Here is a 25,207-nt window from a genome sequence, read left to right as displayed (position 1 = left end):
CTTGACAGGAAGTGACAGCTGCCTGGACTGCAGTTGAAGGAAAGAACCCAGGGACCAGCACTCCACGGTACAGGTAAGTCTCAGGGTTAAGGGCAGTGGTGGTGCGCGGGGGTATGGGGGTGGGGTGGTTAGTGGTGGTGGTTCGCATGTGGATGGGGTTGTAGGTTGAGGGTGGTGTTAAGAGTGGAAGAGTTCTGCGCCCGCCCATCTCCAGTATTGGGATTGAGTTTGGGGTTGGACAGGGTGGTGCTGGAAAGTGCGCCCAAGACGTCCCCTCCTCCCCAGCATTGCGTAAATCTAAAAAGCACACATCGAGGAGATGTAAAATTCAGCCCTGGAATTCAAACGGAGAATTGTGAGACAATACATTTGGAGAGGACAAGCGATGGGGCCGCGCGGTTATTATTTGCATGACCAAGGAGTGCACAGGAATAGTTGGGTCTTGACATCATTAGCTATTTGAACGTTAGAGCGCTGGGTACCCTATTGTTCAGCGTATGGCGAAGAGTTTGTGCTCGCACTAAAAATGCTGCAAAGGAAAATTGCGAGGGAAAATATAAATTAATGACAATTAAACATGTCTGATGTATGACTACTGGATTTGAATTAACAAGAGGAAATTTAGAATGGAATTTAGAAATAAAATGCACAAGGTACATTCAATCCAGAGTTAATACGGCAAAGATTCACTAAACGAGTCAACCGCTCAACAACAAAGAACAAAGGAAGAATCAATAATAATGTGCCGGTGTTCAGGAAGTGATACGCGGTGTTTCCAATTAATGGATCGCAGTGAACTCGCAAGAGCTTGTTTGTTTCTTTTAACAGCTGTCAAAAACGTAATTCGTTTTCACCACGCAACAGTAGTAAGTTCAAGATCGTTTTTTAATTTTACACTCCAGGTAATGAAGATCTCACTGAATTTACAAATTGTGAAGTCTTAAAAGATTTATCAAAACAATATAGTATAATAACGAGGAATCATGATGTTTGTCTCAACGTGTGTGAGTAAGTAGGGCAAGGAAATAGCCACTGAGGCACAGGAATTACACAACGAACAGCAATAATATCGACACATATATAAATGACTATACAATGCGCCATGTAATATAGATTGCATTAAAAGTGCGTAAACGTCTGGTCCAACTACTTCAATGAGCTGAGTAATTATTTAGCTTTATTGATGGTTCTTAAATTGCAGCATTGTTACACTCAATTAAATCATAATTCCGTGAATTTACATTTTAACTTAAGACAGTAAATATTATATGTTTAATCTTTGCAGAATGTTCTTCAAATTAGCAGTCTAGCTTTCAACTGTATCGCTTGCCTTTATGTAAACCGTAAAAATATAAAAAAAAGACTTGTTTAAAATATCTGTCTGAACCAAAGTTAGAAACCGGAAGTACCTTTCAGACTGCTTTGAAGAAAGTAAGGCATTTCCGAAATATTACACGATTGGTTCGAAGCTGGTTGCAACACAGGAAACGCAACTGGTACAACTCCTGCTGTGTTAATTGTCGTTATATTGGGGAAAGTTGCAATTGTTATTTTCTCAGTGCACCGCAAAAGGTCCCGACTTCAGCGTTTTGTCCAATATAAATGTTACATTTCTCTTCAGACAGCTCCGCCATGATATTCATTACATCCAAGTCGTGTTCCCTACATTACCCAGGGATATCAAACAGTTTGGCATGCCTCGTGCAATAACTCAGAACTGTTCTTAATTCTGCTAATCGTCTTTTTGACTTCCCCAGAGTAACAGTCAACCAAGATGCAACAACGTCCTTCTTTTTTGATACATCGTCTATAAAAAAATATCCTTCCTCCCTACTCTGCAGGAACTTTATGAAGTTTATTTCGTTCCCTCCGCTTTCTAAGAGGCCCGTTTGATGTGTGCATAGAATCATCTGTTCTGATTTCTAAGGTAGCTATGGAGTCCGATTACACATCTGCATCGGATTCCATAGTGAGAGCAAGTAAATACTGTTCGATGTTTTGGGACATGCCCGTCTTTTTTCCATAACTTTTTTCCTTAGTTTCCTGAACTATTTTCTGTTGGAAGGAAACAACATCATTATTTCAGATCGCTTGCCAGGTATTTCTATCACGTGTAATTTTCGCCCATCCGTGCTGGCCGTACCACGTATCCAGAGGATCACCATCAAAGAGCCCGAAAACTTTGATCTCGGTCTACCTTGCAGGCATTGTCTAAATTTACATTGTGCATCTATGACCACCTGAGGGATTGTATCATGACTAATACATACTAACTACCCACTTGATCTGAACTGGGCGTCAATGACATACATATTTTCGGCACTGTGGCACAGTGGTTAGCAATGCTGTCTCAGAGTGCGAGTACTCGATTCCGGCCATGCGGATATGACTGCCTGGGAATGTGTACGTTCACCCAAGAACAAAGAGAACAAAGAACAAAGAAATGTACAGCACAGGAACAGGCCCCTCGGCCCTCCAAGCCCGTGCCGACCATGCTGCCCGACTAAACTACAATCTTCTACACTTCCTGGGTCCGTATCCCTCTATTCCCATCCTATTCATGTATTTGTCAAGATGCCCCTTAAATGTCACTATCGTCCCTGCTTCCACCACCACCTCCGGTAGTGAGTTCCAGGCACCCACTACCCTCTGCGCAAAAAACTTGCCTCGTACATCTACTCTAAACCTTGCCCCTCTCACCTTAAACCTATGCCCCCTAGTAATTGACCCCTCTACCCTGGGGAAAAGCCTCTGACTATCCACTCTGTCTATGCCCCTCATGATTTTGTAGACCTCTATCAGGTCTCCCCTCAACCTCCTTCGTTACAGTGAGAACAAACCAAGTTTATTCAACCGCTCCTCATAGCTAATGCCCTCCATACCAGGCAACATTCTGGTAAATCTCTTCTGCACCCTCTCTAAAGCCTCCACATCCTTCTGGTAGTGTGGTGACCAGAATTGAAACCCGTGTCTGAGTCGGGTTTCTCCGGGTGCTCCGGTTTAGTTCCACAGTCCAAAGATGTGCAAATTAGCTGGATTGGCCATGCTAAGTTATCGCTTAGTGTCCAAAGGTTGGGTGATGTTACGGGGAATTGGGCCGAGGTAGGATTCTCTTTTGAGGGACAGTGCAGACTCGAGGGGCTTAATGGTCTTCTGTTGCAGAGTCAAGACTCTATGATTCTATATCTGCTCTTTGAAGTACTTTACGACTCGGAAATTCCAAGCTCGTGTTCCCGGGAGTGCATCTACTGGTTAAAATGTCCAACTTCCCATGTGTCAGTCGTGGGTGCAGCATATTTGTCAGCCAAAAACCAGGGTGCATGTATTGCCATAGGGGATTTTTGGAAAATATTAGTCGAACTTCAAATCTCTGACAGAGCTGTGTAAACATTTCACAATGAAATAATGTCTAGAGTCATTACTGGTGATGAATAGATTGATCACCTTTATGTGGAGTGATGCATGAGGTGTCATAGCCCCTTACGTAATGAGTATAGAAGTTGTTATCATGTTTTCTGTGCCATTTGATGGATATGTTGATGAAATACACACCCAATTCCGAAAATATAGTAATCTCTTTAACGTGAGATGACTGAAATCCACAAAGAAGTTATCACGCACAACAATATGGGAATTGCTGCTTTGCGGATGCCAGTGCCTCCTGTGAGAATGGCCTTAAATGGTCAATGTTTTTCAAAAGGGGCTTCCGATTATGGTTTCACCATCAGATTTAGAAAGACACAGATACTCCACCAATCCCCCTCCAAATTCTGAATCTACCCAATTTCTTCAACTAGAAATAACAGAACTTTGAAAACTGCAGATAACTTTATCTACAGGAATTGCTGCATTTACTGCGATGTGGTATATACAATTGTCTAGCTCGGCATTTGCCATTTTACGCCAGAGATTGTAGAAGAACAGAGTATAAAACCTAAAACGATACTTGGTATGCAATGTTAGGAGAGATTACCACATGCTTCTTTGAAGTGTTCAGTTTACAGAGCCTTATAAAGATTAAAGAGAGATAGGATGTTGGAGTGATTTAGAGCGATAAATCCAGGGCTACCGGCCTAGGCAGTTGATCTCAAGACAATGAATGGTGGAGGAAACTCAATTGTGAATGTTGCAGAGAACATAAACACAATAACATAATAGAAGCAGGAACCAGGCCATTTCTGCCTTCTGCCTACACTATCATTCAATACAGCCACAGCTTCCTTAATTCCACTTGCTTCTGTTTTCTCCATAACAGTGAACTGCTTTGCTGATCAAAACTCAGTCTAACTGAGCCTAGAATCTCTACAATAATCCAGCCTTCAGGGGACCGTTTCTGGGAATTTCCACGGTTAAGGAGAGTCTGAGAGAATACATTTAGGAAGGAACTTAAGCAAGGAGTCAGGAGGGCTAGAAGGGGGTCATGAAAAGTCATTGGCAAATAGGGTTAAGGAAAATCCCAAGGCTTTTTACACGTACATAAAAAGCAAGAGGGTAGCCAGGGAAAGGGTTGGCCCACTGAAGGATAGGCAAGGCAATCTATGTGTGGAGCCAGAGGAAATGGGCGAGGTACTAAATGAATACTTGCATCAGTATTCACCAAAGAGAAGAAATTGGTAGATGTTGAGTCTGGAGAAGGGTGTGTAGATAGCCTGGGTCACATTGAGATCCAAAAAGACGAGGTGTTGGGTGTCTTAAAAAAACATTAAGGTAGATAAGTCCCCAGGGCCTGATGGGATCTACCCCAGAATACTGAAGGAGGCTGGAGAGGAAATTGCTGAGGCCTTGACAGAAATCTTTGGATCCTCACTGTCTTCAGGTGATGTCCCAGAGGACTGGAGAATAGCCAATGTTGTTCCTCTGTTTAAGAAGGGTAGCAAGGATAATCCAGGGAACTACAGGCCGATGAGCCTTACTTCAGTGGTAGGGAAATTACTGGAGAGAATTCTTCGAGACAGGATCTACTCCCATTTGGAAGCAAATGGACGTATTAGTGAGAGGCAGCACGGTTTTGTGAAGGGAAGGTCGTGTCTCACTAACTTGATAGAGTTTTTCAAGGAGGTCACTAAGATGATTGATGCAGGTAGGGCAGTGGATGTTGTCTATATGGACTTCAGTAAGGCCTTTGACAAGGTCCCTCATGGTAGACTAGTACAAAAGGTGAAGTCACACAGGATCAGGGGTGAGCTGGCAAGGTGGATACAGAACTGGCTAGGCCATAGAAGGCAGAGAGTAGCAATGGAAGGATGATTTTCTAATTGGAGGGCTGTGACCAGTGGTGTTCCACAGGGATCAGTGCTGGGACCTTTGCTCTTTGTAGTATATATAAATGATTTGGAGGAAAATGTAACTGGTCTGATTAGTAAGTTTGCAGACGACACAAAGGTTGGTGGAATTGCGGATAGCGATGAGGACTGTTGGAGGATACAGCAGGATTTAGATTGTTTGGAGACTTGGGCAGAGAGATGGCAGATGGAGTTTAATCCGGACAAATGTGAGGTAATGCATTTTGAAAGGTCTCATGCAGGTAGGGAATATACAGTGAATGGTAGAACCCTCAGGAGTATTGAAAGTCAAAGAGATCTAGGAGTACAGGTCCACAGGTAATTGAAAGGGGCAACACAGGTGGAGAAGGTAGTCAAGAAGGCATACGGCATGCTTGCCTTCATTGGCCGGGGCACTGAGTATAAGAATTGGCAAGTCATGTTGCAGCTGTATAGAACCTTAGTTAGGCCACACTTGGAGTATAGTGTTCAATTCTGGTCGCCACACTACCAGAAGGATGTGGAGGCTTTAGAGAGGGTGCAGAAGAGATTTACCAGAATGTTGCCTGGTATGGAGGGCATTAGCTAGGAGGAGCGGTTGAATAAACTCGGTTTGTTCTCACTGGAACGAAGGAGGTTGAGGGGAGACCTGATAGAGGTATACAAAATTATGAGGGGCATAGACAGAGTGGATAGTCAGAGGCTTTTCTCCAGGGTAGAGGGGTCAATTACTAGGGGGCATAGGTTTAAGGTAAGAGGGGCAAGGTTTAGAGTAGATTTACGAGGCATGTTTTTTACGCAGAGGGTAGTGGGTGCCTGGAACTCGCTACCGGAGGAGGTAGTGGAAGCAGGGACGATAGTGACATTTAAGGGGCATCTCGACAAATACATGAATAGGATGGGAATAGAGGGATACGGACCCAGGTAGTGTAGAAGATTGTAGTTTAGTCGGGCAGCATGGTCGGCACGGGCTTGGATCAATTGGCTTCATACCTATCTGAGAAAATACGGGTGCAATATATTAGGTCCCCTAATTCTGTCACTAATATAGATGGCACATATTTGAGACCACAGTACTGATCCTTGTGGCACCCAATAGTTACAGACTACCAATCGACAAATGAGCCATTAACCCCCATGATATATTTCCTATGTAGCAAATCATCTGTCCCACCTGACTTCTTCATTCTTCCATCGGGCAGGAGATACAGAACAAAGAACAAAGAAAATTACAGCACAGGAACAGGCCCTTCGGCCCTCTCAGCGTGCGCCGATCCAGATCCTTTATCTAAACCTGTCTCCTATTTTCCAAGGATCTACTTCCCTCTGTTCCCCGCCCGTTCATATATCTGTCTAGATGCATCTTGAACGATGCTATCATGCCTGCCTCTACCACCTCCACTGGAAAAGCGTGCCAGGCACCCACCGCCCTCTGCGTAATTAACTTTCCATGCACATCTCCCATAAACTTTCCCCCTCTCACCTTGAAATCGTGACCCCTTTTAATTGCACCCCCACTATTGGAAAGAGCTTGTTGCTATCCACCCTGTCCATACCTCTCATAATTTTGTAGACCTCAATCAGGTCCCCCCCTCAACCTCCGTCTTTCCAACAAAAACAATCCTAATCTACTCGACCTTTCTTCATAGCTAACACCCTCCTTACCAGGAAACATCCTGGTGAACCTCCTCTGCACCCTCTCTAAAGCATCCACACCCTTCTGTTAATGTGGCGACCAGAATTGCACGCAGTATTCCAAATGCGGCCTAATCAAAGTCCTATACAACTGTACATGACCTGCCGACTCTTGTACTCAATACCCCGTCCGATGAAGGCAAGCATCCTGTACGCCTTCTTGACCACTCTATCGACCTGCGTTGCCACCTTCAGCGTACAATGGACCTGAACTCCCAGATCACTCTGTACATCAATTTTCCCCAGGACTCTTCCATTGACCGTATAGTCCGCTCTTGAGTTAGATCTTCCAAAATGCATCACCTCGCATTTGCCTGGATTGAACTCCATCTGCCATTTCTCTGCCCAACTCTCCAATCTATCTATATTTTGCTGTATTCTCTGACAGTCTTCCTCGCTATCTGCAACTTCACCAATCTTAGTATCATCTGCAAACTTGCTAATCAGACCACCTATACCTTCGTCCAGATCATTTATGTATATCACAAACAACAGTGGCCCGAGCACGGATCCCTGTGGAACACCACTAGTCACCTGTCTCCATTTTGAGACACTCCCTTCCACCACTACTCTCTGTCTCTTGTTGCCCAGCCAGTTCTGATAAAACGCACTAACAGATTCAAAACAGCTTCTTCCCCGCAGTTAACAACCCTCTGATGGACGTTTCTGATACCTTAACACACCTTCTCTACTGAGTAGTACTACACTCCTGTATGCGTCAGCCGATGCCTGTGTGTATGTTTTTAGATTGTGTATTTTCTGTTTGCCCTATGTACTTTTTCATGTATGGAATGATCTGTCTGAACTATATGCAGAAGACTACTTTCCACTGTAACTCGATACACGTGACAATAAACAAATCTATCCAATGAGCAGCACAACAACCATGCTCTGCGGTTTATATGAATAATTCTTCAAATGTTCTGACCAGGTGTGATGCGAATGACTGATCGTTCCATAATCGGTTGATTTATCTCATTGTTTTGGCAGGCAGCACGTGGAAGTGACTTTGAGTTAATTACTTATGCGGTTTCGAAGCAACCTGGGCTCAGTGCCACCTCATGGTGAATTGATATTTCCTCTGTTGAACATGTTTTTGGATGCTGTTTTGCTTCCATGTGTAAATCTTCTCCTCATTATTTACACAGGTATATCTTTAACGTTCTTTGCCCCTCCCCACCCCCATCGCGCCCAACTACCCCGACCCTCTACCCTCATCCCCAACCCGCTCTAAATCTCTTTTTCCTTTTCTTCCACCTTTACCTTTGATGCCAGAGAATAATTTTCTTATTGTTTACATTTATTTCTCACAGATATTGCCGATGGTCAGAGGAAAGTATTCCAAGCCCCCCAAAATGCTCACAGGGTGGCTGGTGAAAACTTTACATTTCATTGCGCGTTTCATTTTCTTCAAGATATTTCGAAAGCGAATATTTATTGGTGGAAACTGGGCAACACTGAGTTCCTGCAGCAGGGAACGGACAGTAGAAAACAATTTGTTCGTTTGAGGAAAGGTGAAGCCTCTCTTCAGCTCCTGAAAGTCCAGGTCGCAGATTCGGGAGTCTATTACTGCGGAGTAAAACATCTGGATAACCTATTTACAAATGGAACTGGGTCCACGCTTGTCGTCTACGGTAATCGAAAATCGCACCTTACATAATTCCGTACAGATGATATCGAATATGTATTATAATTAATATGATTGTTGAACTTTGATTTTTGCTTTCCAATGGCTCTGGTAAGACATATTATTTGCATTGCAATGGAAAATAATACGTCACGGTTCACTGTGGGTGATGCAAAGTGACATAAAGGACACGAGAGAGAGATATAGCAGACTATTAATCGCATGTCATGAACTTTCCACTTCGATAAAATTTAAATTAATCCCCATTTGTGTGTGACAACTATAATGCAATTCCATTGGTATTTAATTGATGAATTAACTGTATTAGATCCTGACTTCGTCGCAAACTATGAAGCGGGATGTAACGAATTGGCAACGCTTTTGTTTGCTCTTCTGAGTTATTTTTAAATGAAAGTCAATAAAGTATATCGATAACTGTTGTGCAATGGGTCTGAAAATGCGCTTTCATCACTTAATAATATTACTCAACGTTAAGATTCAGCCGTTGCGAAGGAACTGTAATTATTAACGAAGCTCCCATCTCGATTTTCTGATCACTGCATGGCACACCGGGTACTTAGTTCCAAACACTTTCAGAATATATCTCAAATCATGCAATTGTCATGTATTATGTACAGATATACATCACATTTTCTCCTGATTTCCTGTCTGTTTCACAATTTTTCCTTAATCCTATATATATATTTACTTGCAATTTGACTTTCCTCGGTTGTTTTGATTTTGCCTTAACTCTGCTAGCTGGTTTAAGTTCCATATTATTCACGTTTTAATTTATTTAAATTCCTCATTATTCACGTTTTAATTTATTCAAATTCCTCAAAGTGATACACTACTCTGTAGAGGGTGCAAAATTAAATTGCTCTGCAAACGCCGCGAAATATGGCGGAGAGTTTGTGTGCAAGTGAAAATCGAATAACTAGCCAATGCCTTTTATTAGGCAGCAGGCAGCAAAATAAACACGTCTCTCTCTGCTTTATTTTGCAGTTCCTCCAATTCCGTTGAGCATCAAGTCCGAATTACTTGCCATTAATGCATCCAAAACTCTAATTATTTCGTGTAAAACGGCGGCGTTTTACCCGGATGGTATCAATGTGACTTGGTACAAGGATGGCTTTCAAACTGTGACTGGGATACATACAGTTAAAAATCTAAATTCTGATGGACTTTATGAACTTTCCAGCTGCTTGGAAGTCACACAAACTCTTCGTTACGTAACCTGCCAAGTAGCTCATCGGACTCTTCAGATTCCAGTTAATGTCACCTTCAATGCCCTAAATTGGAATGGTGTGCCAAATAGTGGAGAAAACAAGAATTGTAAGTTTAGTTATTGACAGATCATCAACAGCGACCACAGATAAAATGCTGGAAAATGTTTAAACATATTCTCTTTGGTTTAAGATTCCAGCATCCGCAGTAATTTGCTTATAAACAGCCTTCCAATTCATCCCTGTGCTGAACATAAATTGGTAACGCAGCAAATGAAGAAATCACGTATATTTTAAATAGTAAGGAAAACATAATTAATTCCAACCCCGATTCTACGGGCTTTCTTTTTCGCTACAAACAATTTAAGTTTATATGCAGTTGTATTTCTCATAGTAAGCTGCCATATTTTTATGCGAGCGGTGGTGGTGGTGGGGCGGGCGGGGGATATGGTGTGGGTGTGATATGGTGGGTCCAGAAAATATTCCAAGTTCAATGAGGCTTTTTCCAAGGGTGGAAGTGTCAATTACAAGGGGGCACAGGTTCAAAGTGAGAGGGGGAAAGTTTAAGGCTGATGCGTGTGACACGTTTTTCACGCAGAGAGTGGTGGGTGCCTGGAATGTCAGAGGATGTGGTGGAAGGAGGCATATTAGCAACATTTACGAGGCATCTGGATGGATACAGAACAGGGAAGAAATAGAGGGTTACAGACCGAGAAAAGGGCAGAAGGGTTTTCTTTAGTTAGGGCATCATGATCCGCACAGACTTGGAGGGCCGAAAGGCCTGTTCCCGTTCTGTACTTTTAATTGTTCTTTGAAATGAGCTTGCAATTCTGTAACTTGCAAATTGTTATTTTGCTGCACTTAAATGACCTTACGACCATTGTTTATTCCTGGAACAACTGCATTTTATTTGGATCCAGTGAACACGGTAAACCGTGGAGCATAAGTCAGTTTCTGTGAACGGTTTAGTGATTTCATGAGGACTGGTTTCCAGCAATGCATCGTTCAATTTACATATATGGAAGCAGTCCTCCCGCATTTCATATAATTGAAACATACTGCAGAACAGAACTAATTTGCTTCATTTTTGATTCAAAACCCACATGCGGCATGTCCATCCTGTTGTAGTTAGATATATTGTAATTATAGGTCCATTCATTTCAATCCTGTTATTGAATCCTGAATTTATATGTTTAATTTAATTGTAGTTGGACAATGCTATTTATAATGATTCGGTGATTCCTGTAAATCCTGTACTTTAGTTCACAGGTTCCAGGTTGCTCTGATCCATCGTTTTGTACTAGGCTTCCTCGTGATTCTCATTCTGATAATTATGATTGTCGTCCATTTTAAACGGTGCTGATTTAAAGGTAAGCAATATATTATTACAGACTATTCGCGTTTCATCCAAATTCGCTGGGCTACCGCTTGCATACAACAGCAAACAGATTACGCGAGGTGCTCACGGAAAATATCCAAAACAATTCGCAAAATTAGAAATGGAATTGACCGTTAGTGAAACCAAACATGTCTCATAGTACAAGGACAGATTAGATTAATCAAAGTAAATCCTGAGTGTTTATTTTCTTGTTTGTCACAGCACCGCCTAACATTCGATAAAAAAATATAATTTTTATTGTCACAAGTAGACTGCAGCACTGCCATGACGTTACTGTGAAAAGCCCCTAGTTCACACACTCCGGTGCCTGTTCGGGTACACAGGGAGAATTCAGAATGTCCAAATTACCTAACAGCACATCTTTCAGGATTTGTGGGAGGAAACCAGGCCACCCGGATGAACCCCACACAGACGGGGGAGAACGTACGGATCCGGCAGAGACAGTGACCCAAGTCGGGAATCGAACCTGGGACCCTGGCGCTGTGAAACAACAGTGCTAACCATTTTATGTATTGCAGTTTGAAAATGAAACCTACATTTGCGGGGTGGCTTTGTACAACAATGTTAAACAGAAGCCCATTTAAAGTGTTATTGCATGCAATAATCCTCAAAGATTGTTTGTGGCTAGTTATTAAAGGAGAAGTTTCCTATCCAAATTTCACTGAAGAATGAGATAATTCCGTATTATCATCCAGACGGACATCATATTAATTGTGAAATATAAGGGGCAATTTAGCGTGGCCAATCCGCCTACACTGCACATCTTTGGGTTGCGGTGGTGAGACACACGGAGACAGCGAAAATGTGCAAACTTCACACGGACAGTGATCCGAGGCAGCGATCCAACATGGGTCTTCGGCGTATCAGGGCTATCCACTGCATCACCGTGCTGCCCTTTAATTGTGAAATACTTATCGCAGCATGACAAGAAAATGGATCCGTACGTAGCTAGTTATGGGGACGAATGTGGAACTATATGAGGATAGATGCAAATTGCCGTAATATTCCAAGATTTTGGGAAAACAATTTAATGCCTTTGTCCAGCTGTACAATTTGCAAACTTTTAATTAGTTTCATAACTTCTTAAAAACAAATCCGAACTATAGTATACTCAGGAAAAGCAAATGATGTACATGCTTTTATAACTAATTGAGTCAAGAAGATGCAAGGTATTATTTGATCATCCAGCGATTGTACAGCTTTTGTTTAGATTCATCGAAACATAGAAAATGAAAGCAGGAGGAGACGATTCGGCCCTTCGAGCCTGCTCTACCATTCATTATGAGCATGGCTGATCATCAAATTCAATATCCTAATTCCGCTTTACCCCCATAACCGTTGATCCCTTTAGGCCCAAGAGCTATATCAAATTCATTGCGAGAGGATTTGAGTATTAAAACAGACATGTTTACTGCAATTGTATAGGGCATTGGTGAGGCCACACCTGGAGTATTGTGTGCAATGTTTATGCAATCAATGTTCTTGTTATGGAGGGAGTGCAACAAAGGTTTATCTGGCTGATTCCTCGGATGGCGGGACTGTCATATGAGGAGAGACTACGTCCGTTAGGATTATATGCATTGCAGCTCAGCAGAGTGAAAGGTGAAGTCCAGAACTGGGGTCATAGTTTGAGGACATGGGGTAAATATTTTAGGACTGAGATGAGGAGACGTTTTTTCCCCCAGAAAGTGGTGAATCTGTGAGATTGGCTACCACAGAAAGAAGTTCAGGCCAAAACTTTGTGTAATTTCAAGACAGATTAGATATAGCTTTTGGGGCTAATGCGATCAAGGGATGGGGTGGGTATCAGGGTCTTGACCTTAATAATCAGCCATGTTCATAATGAATGGTAGAACAATCTCGAAGGGCCGAGTCGCTTCCTCCTGCCTTTATTTTCTATGTTTCTATGTTTATATATTTCTATGAAGGCCAACATACTATTTGCCTTATTTACTGCCTGCAGTACCTGCGCGCTGAATTTCAGCGGCCGATGCAGGAGGACACCAAGTATCCAAGTCTTGCTGAGTATCCACCTCTCTCAATTTACACCCATTCAAATCATTATCTTCCATCTTATCTCTGCTACCGAAGAGCATAACCTCACATTTATCCACAGCATACAGCATCTGCGATGTATATGCCCACTTACCCAGCGTATCCAAATCCCACTGAAGCGTCTATGCGTCCTACGCACAAATCACCCCCCCCCCCCCACCCAACTTTATATCAACTGCAAATTTGGAGAAAATACATTTAGTTCGCCCACATCATTAATATATAATGTGAACAGTTGGGGTCCTAGCACAGATCCTTGCAGTACACCATTAGTCATTCATTGCCTGCCAATCAGAAAAAGCACCATTTATTTCAACTTTTTTCTTTCTGTTCCCTACCCAGCTTTCTATCCATTGCAAGACACTATCCATAATCCCAAGCTTTAAAATATTAATCCGCGATATGATACCTTGTTGAAAGAATCCTGAAAGTCTCAATAAACCATATCCACCGCTTCTCCCTGGTCAAGCATACTAGTTGCATCTTCAAAAAATTCCAGTCTATTTTTCAAGCATGATTTTCCTTTCGTAAATTCATGCTGACTTCGCCCAAATACACCACTGCTTTCCAAATGCTGTGCTATGAAATCCTTGAGAATGGACTCCAGACTTCCAGTTGCGGCTATGCGGAGCTAAGTCGCACATTCAGCGGCTCCCACAAAAAGGGACTTTTGGGCCCTTTTCAGGGCCCCCAAGGGCACTTTTTCGACGTTTCCCGGTGTGGGAAGGAGTTAATAACAGCTCCCCGTCAGTATATGGCTTTAATTAGGAGCGGCGCGACAAAAAAGGTGGTGGTGGACCAGAAGAAGGGAGGGAAGAAGGACAAAATGGCGGCAGGCGGAGACCAGGCAGCGTGGAGGCAGTGGGCGGAGGAGCAACAGGAGGGTATCCAGCGCTGCCTCAGAGATTAAAACGGATCTGCTAGAGCCGATGAAGGCTGCTATTGATAAGCTGCTGGAGACACAGACGGCCCAGGGGGTGGCGATCCGAGAGGCTCAACAAAAGATCTCTGACAATGAGGACGAGATCTTAGTCCTGGCGGTAAAGGTGGAGGCGCACGAGGCGCTCCACAAGAAATGGAGAGGAGCGGTTCGAGGAGATGGAGAATCGGTCGAGGCGGAAGAATCTGCGGATTCTGGGCCTCCTGGAGGGGCCGGATGTGGGGGCCTATGTGGTCACCATGTTAAACTCGCTGATGGGAGCGGGGTCCTTCCAGGGGCCCCTGGAGCTGGAAGGGGCCCATAGTGTTGGCGAGGCGGCCCAAGGCTAATGAGCCTCCGCGGGCGGTGCTGGTGCGGTTCCATCGGTTCGTCGATCGGGAGTGTGTGCTCAGGTGGGCCAAGAAGGAGAGGAGCAGCAGGTGGGAGAACGCGGAAGTTCGGATATATCAGGACTGGAGTGCAGAGGTGGCGAAGAGGAGGGCCGGCTACAATCGAGCAAAGGCGGTGCTGCACAGGAAGGGGGTGAAGTTTGTCATGTTGCAGCCGGCGCGACAGTGGGTTACCTACAAGGACCGGCACCATTATTTTGAGTCTCCGGAGGAGGCGTGGGCCTTTGTTCAGGCCGAGAAGCTGGACACAGACTGAGGGTCGGGATGGGCGATTGGGGACTGCGGTGGATATGTTATGCCTATTTTTGGTTCGGGGGGGGGAGGCGGGGGGGCCTTTGCATTGTTTTGGGTTTCTTTTTCTCTGTGTTTTTCTCTTTCGGGTTGGGGAGGGTGGTTCGGGCGGGTTGGGCACTGTTTTGGTTGTTGGTGGGGCCTGGTAGGTGGAGAGCGCGGGATTTTTTCCCGCGCTGAAGACTGGGGGGAGGGGGCGGGACCGGGGCGGGGAAGCGAGGATTGTTTCCCGCGCTTAGAACGGAGGGGGAGAGCCTGTGAATGGGGAGCGTGAGAACAGAGGGGGAGGACCTGTGAATGGGGAGCGGGAGAGAAGGGTGTGCCACATAATGGGAGGATTCGAAGGGGAGGCGGGAGTGGCCGGGGTCAGCAGGAGTCAGCTGACTTGTGGAAGTGCAATGGGGGAAGTAAACCAGCTAGGATGGGTCCTAGCCGGGGTGGGGTGGGGGGGGGGGGGGGAAATCGAGTTGCTGCTGCAAAGATCAAGGAGGAGCTGGAGCGAGTGGGGTGGGTCGAGACGGGGGTATGCCGCTGTGGGGAATGGGCCGGGTGTGGGGTGCGGGCGCGTGGCTGGCCGAGGAGGGGTCATGGCTAGTCGGTGGGGGAGGGGGGCGGGTAGCCCCCTGATCCGGCTGATAACCTGGAATGTAAGGGGACTGAATGGGCCGGTTAAGCGGGCCCGCGTGTTCGCGCACCTGAAGGAGCTCAAGGCGGATGTGGTTATGCTCCAGGAGACACACCTGAAGGTGGCAGACCAGGTAAGACTGAGGAAAGGGTGGGTAGGTCAGGTGTTTCACTCGGGGCTAGATGCCAAAAATCGAGTGGTGGCGATCTTGGTGGGAAAGAAGGTGTTATTCGAGGCTTCGAGCATTGTGGCAGATAATGGCGGAAGGTACATAATGGTAAGTGGTAAGTTGCAGGGAGAGAGGGTGGTACTGGTCAATGTGTATGCTCCGAACTGGGACGATGCGGGTTTTATGCGGCGTATGTTGGGTCTGATCCTAGACTTGGAAGTGGGGGGCCTGATAATGGGGGGAGACTTTAACACGGTGTTGGATCCTGCACTGGATCGCTCCAGGTCTAGGACGGGTAGGAAGCCGACGGCGGCTAGAGTGTTGAGGGGATTTATGGACCAAATGGGAGGGGTGGACCCTTGGAGATTTGCAAGGCCGGGGGCTAGGGAATTTTCATTCTTCTCATATGTCCATAAGGCTTATTCTCGAATCGACTTTTTCATTTTGAGTAGGGCGCTGATAGTGAGAGTAGAGGATACCGAGTATTTGGCAATAGCCATTTCAGACCACGCCCCGCATTGGGTGGACTTGGAGATGGGGGAGGAGAGGGACCAGCGCCCGCTGTGGCGCTTGGAGGTGGGCTGTTTTGCGGACGAGGAGGTGAGCGAGCGGGTCCGAGGAAATGTAGAGAGGTACTTGGAGACCAACGACAACGGGGAGGTCCGAGTGGGGATGGTATGGGAGGCACTGAAGGCGGTGGTGAGGGGAGAGCTGATCTCCATCAGGGCCCACAAGGAGTGGAGGGAGCGGGGGGAGAGGGAGAGGCTGGTGGGGGAGATGGTGAGGGTAGACAGGAGGTATGTGGAAGAACCTGAGGAAGGATTGTTGAGGAAGAGGCGCAGCCTCCAGGCCGAATTCAACCTGGTGACCACCAGGAAGGCGGAGGTGCAGTGGAGGAAGGCCCAGGGGGTGGTCTACGAGTATGGGGAAAAGGCAAGCCAGATGCTGGCGCATCAGCTTCGGAAGCGGGACGCAGCTAGGGAGATCGGGGGAGTTAAGGACAGGGGAGGGAGCGTGGTGCGGAGTGGGGTTGGCATCAATGGGGTCTTCAGGGACTTCTACGAGGAATTGTACCAATCCGAGCCCCCACGGGAGGAGGGAGGGATGGGCCGTTTCCTGGACCAATTGAGGTTTCCAAAGGTGGAAGAGGGACTGGTGGCGGGACTGGGGGCCCCGATTGGGCTGGAGGAGCTGATCAAAGGGATAGGAAGCATGCAGGCGGGGAAGGCACCGGGGCCGGACGGTTTCCCGGTCGAGTTCTATAAAAAATATATGGACCTGTTGGGCCCGCTGTTAGTTAGGACCTTCAATGAGGCAAGGGAGGGGGGGGGGCTTTACCCCCAACGATGTCCCGGGCACTGATCTCCTTGATCCTGAAGCGGGACAAGGATCCCCTGCAATGTGGGTCTTACAGACCGATTTCCTTGCTAAATGTAGATGCCAAGGTGCTGGCGAAGGTCTTAGCCACGAGGATTGAGGATTGTGTGCCACAGATCATCCATGAAGACCAGACGGGGTTTGTGAAGGGGAGACAGTTGAAGGCGAATGTGCGGAGGCTTTTGAACGTTATCATGATGCCGGCGAGGGAGGTGGAGGCGGAGATAGTGGTGGCGATGGACGCTGAGAAAGCCTTCGATAGGGTAGAGTGGGGGTACCTGTGGGAGGTGGTGAAGAGGTTTGGGTTTGGGGAGGGGTTTGTCAGGTGGGTTAGGCTGTTGTATGAGGTCCCGATGGCGAATGTGGCCACAAATAGGAGGAGGTCTGAGTGCTTTCGGTTGCACTGAGGGACGAGACAGGGGTGTCCCCTGTCCCCCCTGCTCTTCGCACTGGCGATTGAACCCCTGGCGATGGCACAGAGTCGAGGAACTGGAGGGGGTTGGTGCGGGGTGGGGAGGAGCATAGGGTGTTGCTTTATGCGGACGACCTGCTGCTGTATGTGGCGGACCCGGTGGGAGGAATGCTAGAGGTAATGAGGATGCTTAGGCAATTCGGGGACTTTTCGGGGAACAAGCTCAATATGGGGAAGAGCGAGCTGTTTGTAGTTTGGCTAGGGGACCAGGAGAGGGGGATTGGCGAGCTCCCACTAAAAAGGGAGGAGAGGAGTTTCAGATATTTGGGGGTCCAGGTGGCCAGGAGCTGGGGGGCCCTGCATAGGCTTAACTTTACAAGGCTGGTGGAGCAAATGGAGGAGGAGTTCAAGAGGTGGGACGTGTTGCCGCTGTCCCTGGCGGGTAGGGTTGCCGCTGTCCCTGGCGAGTAGGATACAGTCAGTCAAAATGACGGTGCTCCCAAGGTTTTTGTTGCTGTTCCAGTGCCTCCCCGTGTTTATCCCGAATGCTTTTTTCAGGCGGGTTAACAGGAGTATAATGGGGTTTGTGTGGGCGCGAGGGACTCCGAGGGTGAGAAGGGTGTTCCTGGAGCGGAGTAGAGATAGGGGGGGCTGACGCTGCCCAACCTGTGGGTACTACTGGGCCGCCAATGCGACAATGGTGCGCAAGTGGGTGATGAAGGGGGAGGGGGCTGCATGGAAGAGGCTGGCAACGGCACCGCTGCCGCTCCCTCCAAGGAGGTATACCACGAGCCCGGTGGTGTGGCGGCCCTCAAAATTTGGGGCCAGTGGAGGCGGCATAGGGGGTAGGTTAGGGCCTCGGCATGGACCCCATTACTGGGGAACCACCGGTTCGCCCCAGGAAGAACAGGTGGAGGGTTTTCGGGGTGGCACAGGGCAGGCATACAAAGGTTGGGGGACCTGTTTGTGGACGGGAAGTTCGCGAGCTTGGGTGAGCTGGAGGAGAAGTACGGGCTCCCCCCGGGGAACACCTTCAGGTACTTGCAGGTAAGGGCGTTTGCCAGATGGCACATGGTGGAATTCCCACGGCTACTGCCACACACAGTACAGGACAGGGCACCCTCGGGGGGGTGGGGAGGGAGTGGGGAAGATCTCAGAAACTTACCAGGTGATGCAGGAGGAGGAGGAGGCCTCGGTGGTGGAGTTGAAAGGTAAGTGGGAGGAGGAGTTGGGACAGGAGATCGAAGAGGGGACGCGGGCAGATGCCCTAGGGAGGGTGAACTCTTCCTCTTCATGCGCGAGGCTCAGCCTCATACAGTTTAAGGTGCTACACAGGGCACACATGACCGGGACAAGGATGAGCAGGTTCTTTGGGGGTGGGGACAGGTGTGTTGGGTGCTCAGGGAGCCCAGCAAATCACACCATATGTTCTGGGCATGCCCAGTGCTGGAGGAATTTTGGAAGGGCGTAGCGAGGACGGTGTCGAGGGTGGTAGGATCCAGGGTCAAACCGGGCTGGGGGCTCGCAATATTTGAGGTGGCAGAGGAGCCGGGAGTGCAGGAGGCGAAAGAGGCCGGAATTCTGGCCTTTGCGTCCCTGGTAGCCCGGCGAAGGATTCTCCTTCAGTGGAAAGATACGAGGCCCCCAAGCGTGGAATCCTGGATCAGCGATATGGCAGGATTCATTAAATTGGAGAGGGTGAAATTCGCCTTGAGAGGGTCGGTACAAGGGTTCGTTAGGCGGTGGCAACCGTTCTTAGACTTTCTGGCAGAACGATAGACATTGGTCAATGGCAGCAGCAGCTCGTGGTGGTGGGGGGGGGGGGGTTACTTTATTTTTGTTTATGTTATTTACACTGGAGGATCTGAGGGGGTGTATACACCTGTTGTCTTAAGTCGGGGTGTTAGTGTTAATTTATTATTTAGGTACAGGGGGGAGGGGTTTGGGGGATTGCTTTTTTAGATTGTGTTTTGTACTTAACCCTGTTGGGTTCTTTTTTCTTTCTCATTTTGTTATTGATATTTTATGAAAACCTTTAATAAAAATTATTTTTTTAAAAAGAGAATGGACTCCAGCAACTTGCCTACTACCAACGTTACGCTCACTAGTCTATAAGTCCCTGTTTTCTCTCTACCTCCCTTCTTACATATCGGGGTTTACTTCGCTACCCTGAAATCTGTCAGAATGTTCCAGAGTCCAACGAATTTTGGAAAATGGCGACCAATGGCTCTCCCATTTCTAGGGCCACTTCCTTCCTTCTGTATTCGGGAATGAGGATTATCAGGTCCCAGAGATATGCCCGCCTTAATCTCGTTAATTTCCTCAAAACTATTTCTTTGCTAATACTTATTTCCAACAGCTCCTTACTAAAACTTGTGTTTTACTGAACTTCCAGCATATTATTCATGTCTTCCTTTCTGAAGAGAGAAGCAAAGATAGAATTTGTTCCTCAGCCATTTATTTGTTTCCCTGTTATGAATTCCCCTGTTTCTGAATATTTCAACGTCATAATATATGCATCATTTACAGATAGGGCCTATAGGTATTCAAAGTTAATTCATTTCGTGTAAATTATCTGCAAAACTTATACATGCTATTTAACTTATATTTAACGAGGCAATCGGCTCTTTTTTTTTTTACAGATTACGTATTGTGCACTTCAAAAATTCAATATTTTACTTCTGAAACCTGCATTTATAACCAAAGCGAGTTTGAGATGTAATATGACAATGAAAAGGTGACTGATAATGGTGAAAGTTATTCACGGAAATGCTGTCAGTTTCAGAAAAGGGAAACACATGAAGCAGTGGTTAAAAAACAAAATAATTCAAGCTATTTAATATACTAAACGTTGTTTATTTCTTTATTTTCGTTGATTTAGTTCTTGGTGAGGACAAGTGAGTCTTTCGATTAACTTGTGAAGCTGGACATGTAATTTCTTGTTCATGAACAAATGTCATGACTGAAGCATTTGCGCTGCCTACTGGGAAACGTACATGTAATCTGCAAGAAGATTCCACCTAACAATAATGTTGTTTATCTCGCTTGATAAAGTGGGTTGAGTCATTATATTGTTTTTCACCAAAAGCTCCATTTGATATGTTCATTGGGGATCAACCTGTACCATCCTGTTCACGGTTCAGGCAATCAAGAAAAGATCACTGAGCGAAATTGACATTCCTGTCAATCTTTGATTTTGCACAAAGTCGTTTGATGTTGGAGCTATTTCTTTCCTTTTTGATATTGATATCTAATTGCTGCGTGTGACTAAAATTAAAATTAACTGATTATAGTTTTAGACTTTAAGATTGTGACATGGGGAAGAGGTAAGGTTCATCAAATCTGATGCGCCCTGTCCCCACAACCTTTGATTCCCTTACTGATTAGAAACCTGTCTGCCTCAGCCTTGCCCATACTGAACTGTAATGTGATTCCGTGTGATATCTGCAATATTATTATTCTGTGAACTCATTCAGAAAAATACAATGTCATTTTACAGAATAGTTTTCACCGTTGACTTTGCTTTATTCATCACTTTGATTATATTCTTGGAAAGTGGGTTTTACATAATTAAATCGAGTTAAATCCAACTACAACCGATTAAAAGTGCCTGCTGTGATCTCACAATGTGGATCAGAGTAACACAAGGTTACAGCCTTGCAAACTCTTCCTTCTAATATGCCCGTCCTCCAAGATTTAGCAACCGTTTTTGTTTTTAGTTCTCTTATTTTAATTGTGTATCTTAAACTAACATTGGATAGATTGGTTAACATTGTCCCGAGTTGTCCCTTTACAAACACGTGCTTAGATTGTACGTTCATCGTGGAGTTACCGGGGGATTTGATTACGGCAGCCTGACGTTGTTTTCTCTAAGATACACAAGGTATATTTATGTTAGGTAACTGTTTTGTCTGATTCACTCAGCCAATAGGTCTTAGGGCATAGAACATAGAAAAATACAGCACATAACAGGCCCTTCGGCCCACGATGTTGTGCCGAGCCTTTGTCCTAGATTAATCATAGATTATCATAGAATTTACAGTGCAGAAGGAGGCCATTCGGCCCATCGAGTCTGCACAGGCTCTTGGAAAGAGCACCCCACCCAAGGTCAACACTTCCACCCAACACTAAAGGCAATTTATCATTACCAATCCACCTAACCTGCACATCTTTGGGCTGTGGGAGGAAACCGGAGCACCCGGAGGAAACCCACGCACACACTGGGAGGATGTGCAGACTCCGCACAGACAGTGACCCAAGCCGGAATCGAACCTGGGACCCTGAAGCTGTGAAGCAATTATGCTATCCACAATACTCCCGTGCTGCCCTTAAGAATAAATTAATCTATACTATATCATTCTACCGTAATCCATGTACCTATCCAATAGCTGCTTGAAGGTCCCTAATGTTTCCGACTCAACTACTTCTACAGGCAGTGCATTCCATGCCCCCACAACTCTCTGGGTTAAAAAACCTACCTCTGACATCCCCCCCCCTATCTCTTCCACCATTCACCTTAAATTTATGTCCCCTTGTAATGGTTTGTTCCACCTGGGGAAAACGTCTCTGACTGTCTACTCTATCTATTCACCTGATCATCTTATAAATCTCCATCAAGTTGCCCCTCATCCTTCTCCGTTCTAATGAGAAAATGCCTAGCACCCTCAACCTTTCCTCGTAAGACCTACTCTCCATTCCAGGCAACATCCTGGTAAATCTCCTTTGCAGCTTTTCCCAAGCTTCCACATCCTTCCTAAAATGAGGCGACCAGAACTGTACACAGTACTCCAAATGTGGCCTTACCAAAGTTTTGTACAGCTGCATCATCACCTCACGGCTCTTAAATTCAATTCCTCTGTTAATGAACGCTAGCACACCATAGGCCTTCTTCACAGCTCTATCCACTTGAGTGGCAACTTTCAAAGATGTATGAACATAGACCCCAAGATCTCTCTGCTCCTCCACATTGCCAAGAACTCTACCGTTAACCCTGTGTTCCGCATTCATATTTGTCCTTCCAAAATGGACAACCTCACACTTTTCAGGGTTAAACTCCATCTGCCACTTCTCAGCCCAGCTCTGCATCCTATCTATGTCTCTTTGCAGACGATAACCGCCCTCCTCACTATCCACAACTCCACCAATTTTCGTATCATCTGCAAATTTACTGACCCACCCTTCAACTCCCTCATCCAAGTCATTACTGAAAATCACAAACAGCAGAGGACCCATAACTGATCCCTGTGGTACACCACTGGTAACTGGGAACCAGGCTGAATATTTGCCATCCACTGCCACTCTCTGACTTCTATCGGTTAGCCAGTTCGTTATCCAACTGGCCAAATTGCCCACTATCCCATGCCTCCTTACTGTCTGCATAAGCCTACCATGGGGAACCTGTTCAAATGCCTTACTAAAATCCATGTACACTACATCCACTACTTTACCTTCATCCACATGCTTGGTCACCTCCTCAAAGAATTCAGAAGACTTGTAAGGCAAGACCTACTCCTCACAAATCCGTGCTGACTATCCCTAATCAAGCAGTGTCTTTCCAGATACTCAGAAATCCTATCCTTCAGTACCCTTTCCATTACTTTGCCGACCTCTGAAGTAAGACTAACTGGCCTGTAATTCCCAGGGTTATCCCTATTCCCTTTTTTGAACAGGGGCACGACATTCGCCACTCTCCAATCCCCTGGTACCACCCCTGTTGACAGTGAGGACGAAAAGATCATTGCCAACGGCTCTGCAATTTCATCTCTTGCTTCCCATAGAATCCTTGGATATATCCCATCAGGCCCGGGGGACTTGTCTATCCTCAAGTTTTTCAAAATGCCCAACACATCTTCCTTCCTAACAAGTATTTCCTCGAGCCTACCAGTCTGTTTCACACTGTCCTCTCCAACAATTTGGCCCCTCTTGTAAATACAGAAGAAAAGTACTCATTCAAGACCTCTTCTATCTCTTCAGACTCAATACACAATCTCCCGCTACTGTCCTTGATCGGACCTACCCTCGCTCTAGTCATTCTCATATTTCTCACATATGTGTAAAAGGCCTTGGGGTTTTCCTTGATCCTACCCGCCAAAGATTGTTCATGCCCTCTCTTAGCTCTCCTAATCCCTTTCTTCACTTCCCTCCTGACTATCTTGTATCCCTCCAGTGCCCTGTCTGAACCTTGTTTCCTCAGCCTTACATAAGTTTCCTTTTTCCTCTTAACAAGACATTCAACCTCTCTTGTCAACCATGGTTCCCTCACTCGACCATCTCTTCCCTGCCTGACAGGGACATACATATCAAGGACACGTAGTACCTGTTCCTTGAACAAGTTCCACATTTCACTTGTGTCCTTCCCTGACAGCCTATGTTCCCAACTTATGCACTTCAATTCTTGTCTGACAACATCGTATTTACCCTTCCCCCAATTGTAAACCTTGCCCTGTTGCATGCACCTATCCCTCTCCTTTACTAAAGTGAAAGTCACAGAATTGTGGTCACTATCTCCAAAATGCTCCCCCACTAACAAATCTATCACTTCCCCTGGTTCATTACCAAGTACCAAATCGAATATTGCCTCCCCTCTGGTCGGACAATCTACATACTGTGTTAGAAAAGCTTCCTGGACACACTGCACAAACATCACCCCATCCAAACTATTTGATCTAAAGAGTTTCCACTCAATGTTTGGGAAGTTGAAGTCACCCATGACTACTACCCTGTGACTTCTGCACCTTTCCAAAATCTGTTTCCCAATCTGTTCCTCCACATCTCTGCGACTATTGGGGGGCCTATAAAATACTCCTAACAAGGTGACTGCTCCTTTCCTATTTCTGACTTCAACCCATACTTCCTCAGTAGGCAGATACTCCTCGAACTGCCTTTCTGCAGCTGTTATACTATCTCTAATTAACAATGCCACCCCCACCTCTTTTACCACCCTCCCTAATCTTATTGAAACATCTATAACCAGGGACCTCCAACAACCATTTCTGCCCCTCTTCTATCCAAGTTTCCATGATGGCCACCACATCGTAGTCCCAAGTACCGATCCATGCCTTAAGTTCACCCATCTTATTCCTGATGCAGCTTGCGTCGAACTATACACACTTCAACCCATCTCCGTGCCTGCAAGTACTCTCCTTTGTCAGTGTTCCCTTCCCCACTGCCTCACTACACGCTTTGGCGTACTGAATATCGGCTACCTTAGTTGCTGGACTACAAATCCGGTTCCATTCCCCTGCCAAATTAGTTTAAACCCTCCCGAAGAGTACTAGAAAACCTCCCTCCTAGGATATTGGTGCCCCTCTGGTTCAGATGCAACCCGTCCTGTTTGTACAGGTCCCACCTTCCTCAGATTGAGCTCCAATTAGCCAAATACCTGAAGCCCTCCCTCCTACACCATTCCTGCAGCCACGTGTTCAGCTGCACTCTCTCCCTATTCCTAGCCTCGCTATCACGTGGCACCGGCAACAAACCAGAGATGACAACTCTGTCTGTCCTGGCTTTTAACTTCCAGCTGAACTCCCTAAACTCGTTTATTACCTTAATTTGTTGATTTTTCTAATTTGTTCATGGGACTTGGCTGTCGCTGGATGGACCTGCAATTATTGCCCATCCCTAACTTTAAAAGAGTCAACCACATTATTGTGGATCTGGAGTCACTCCACAATAGTGACTCTATTGTGTCACAGGTTAAGATGGCAGATTATTTCACTCAGGGCTTTAGAGAAACAGATGG

General features: G+C 46.0%; 1 protein-coding gene across 1 annotated transcript; it reads left to right on the top strand.

Moving 5' to 3' along the window:
* The first annotated feature begins 1,933 nt into the window (after positions 1 to 1,933).
* LOC140430242 (tapasin-related protein-like) lies at positions 1,934 to 20,969 on the top strand. Its single transcript, XM_072517670.1, has 5 exons — positions 1,934 to 1,979; positions 8,270 to 8,590; positions 9,589 to 9,918; positions 11,072 to 11,179; positions 20,109 to 20,969. Exons 1-4 carry the CDS (start codon positions 1,934 to 1,936, stop codon positions 11,170 to 11,172), a joined length of 798 nt encoding a protein of 265 aa, XP_072373771.1. The 3' UTR covers positions 11,173 to 11,179; positions 20,109 to 20,969.
* The last annotated feature ends 4,238 nt before the right edge of the window (positions 20,970 to 25,207 follow it).

The sequence above is a fragment of the Scyliorhinus torazame genome, chromosome 10, assembly GCF_047496885.1.
Source record: "Scyliorhinus torazame isolate Kashiwa2021f chromosome 10, sScyTor2.1, whole genome shotgun sequence".
Lineage (NCBI taxonomy): Eukaryota > Metazoa > Chordata > Chondrichthyes > Carcharhiniformes > Scyliorhinidae > Scyliorhinus > Scyliorhinus torazame.
This window is presented reverse-complemented; position numbering and strand designations above follow the sequence as displayed.